This window comes from Trypanosoma theileri (assembly GCF_002087225.1).
Source record: "Trypanosoma theileri isolate Edinburgh chromosome Unknown TM35_Tth_1_V1, whole genome shotgun sequence".
In the NCBI taxonomy this organism is placed as follows: Eukaryota; Euglenozoa; class Kinetoplastea; order Trypanosomatida; family Trypanosomatidae; genus Trypanosoma; species Trypanosoma theileri.
Genome location: NW_021639843.1, coordinates 356,408 through 357,620, shown reverse-complemented (window position 1 = coordinate 357,620; position 1,213 = coordinate 356,408). Strand labels below are relative to the sequence as shown.

The 1,213-nt window shown below is 47.4% G+C and overlaps 2 protein-coding genes across 2 annotated transcripts; both read left to right on the top strand.

Moving 5' to 3' along the window:
* Position 1: 1 nt before the first annotated feature.
* TM35_000012340 (uncharacterized protein) lies at positions 2 to 295 on the top strand (the record flags this gene model as incomplete). Its single annotated transcript, XM_029020915.1, has 1 exon — positions 2 to 295. A coding segment is annotated over one exon (294 nt), but the record flags the coding sequence as incomplete, so codon positions are not given.
* A 119-nt stretch (positions 296 to 414) lies between these two features.
* Positions 415 to 729, top strand: TM35_000012330 (uncharacterized protein; the record flags this gene model as incomplete). Its single annotated transcript, XM_029020914.1, has 1 exon — positions 415 to 729. The coding sequence occupies one exon, from the start codon at positions 415 to 417 to the stop codon at positions 727 to 729; it is 315 nt and encodes a 104-aa protein (XP_028887422.1).
* Between the last annotated feature and the right edge of the window lie 484 nt (positions 730 to 1,213).

The following is a 1,213-nucleotide window of genomic DNA, read 5'->3' as shown; positions in this document are numbered from 1 at the left end:
GGCAACTGTGACGGCTGGGGGCGCCCGGTACGCACAACAAACACATAGCGGTGCTTCCCACCCGTTAGACGTGAGAGCAGGTAGCGTCCGCACACGGGATGTGGACCTACATGCAAGCTTTCTCGACGACCGCGCCCAGGTCTCTTGGAGTGCTTTTTGCGCCCAGCGGCAATTGAAATCTCACGCTGGTGCTGTGCGCGCAGCTGGGCACACGTCATGCGACGGTACTCTCGTGGCTGTAGCATCATCGACAGACTATCCGCTCTCCACGATTCCGTGCGCGACTTCACTATAGTTGACAGTGTTTCTGGAAGGTAAGCAGAGTAATTCAGATTATAATCACTATCATCCAGAGCGGGTGTCAGTCTTTCTTGGACAGGAGAAACAATTTCTTCTGATAAATGGGGTGATGATATGCCCCCATACCAGAATACGGTGTATATGCATATAACAATAGTGGGCACCACACAAAACAACAGCAAGGGCATGCTGCGTAGGCGGGGTGCGATTTTGAACGGCATCCTTGTGTCCCTTAGTTTCTATAGACATGGAGTATGGGGAAGTATGTGGGAGCGCAGAGAAGCAGGAGGAGGATGGACCACAGAAGGTCCAGTTTATCAAAATTATCAGAAATCAGCATATGGTGCCCTAGGCGCTGTAAAAAGCAAATCGGTATGCCACACGTTTTTATCCCTACAGACAGACTGCAGTCACAGTGATTCACACTGATCCACGGCACATTCACAACTGCGCTACGGCAAGTGGGAACCCCACCATAGCGCACAGATTCTCATTCTGTGAGTGTGCAAGTGTGTGTGTGTGTGTGTGTGTTTTACCTGCATTGCCACCACAAACACAACCAGCAACACACTCCTTGCATATGTGAGGATGCCATATACTCTTAACAGCATGTAAAGCGGAATAAGAGTAAAAGAGACATCACAAAGGGTCGTAACAACACAGCTACAAAAGGAGTACATACGCAAGCACACAACCTCCAGACATTAGTAATACTAAAATCCACCTTGCATTATATAGCACAAGAAGTAACACATTTAATGAAGAACAAAACAAAACCACGTATATAAAAGCAAAGAGAGAAAATGCAAAATGACACCAAACACACCACAAGACATATTATGAGAAGCAGACCACATTCAGCAGGATGAGGAAGAGCATAAAAGAGACACCACCAAACATAATCCGATCGTAC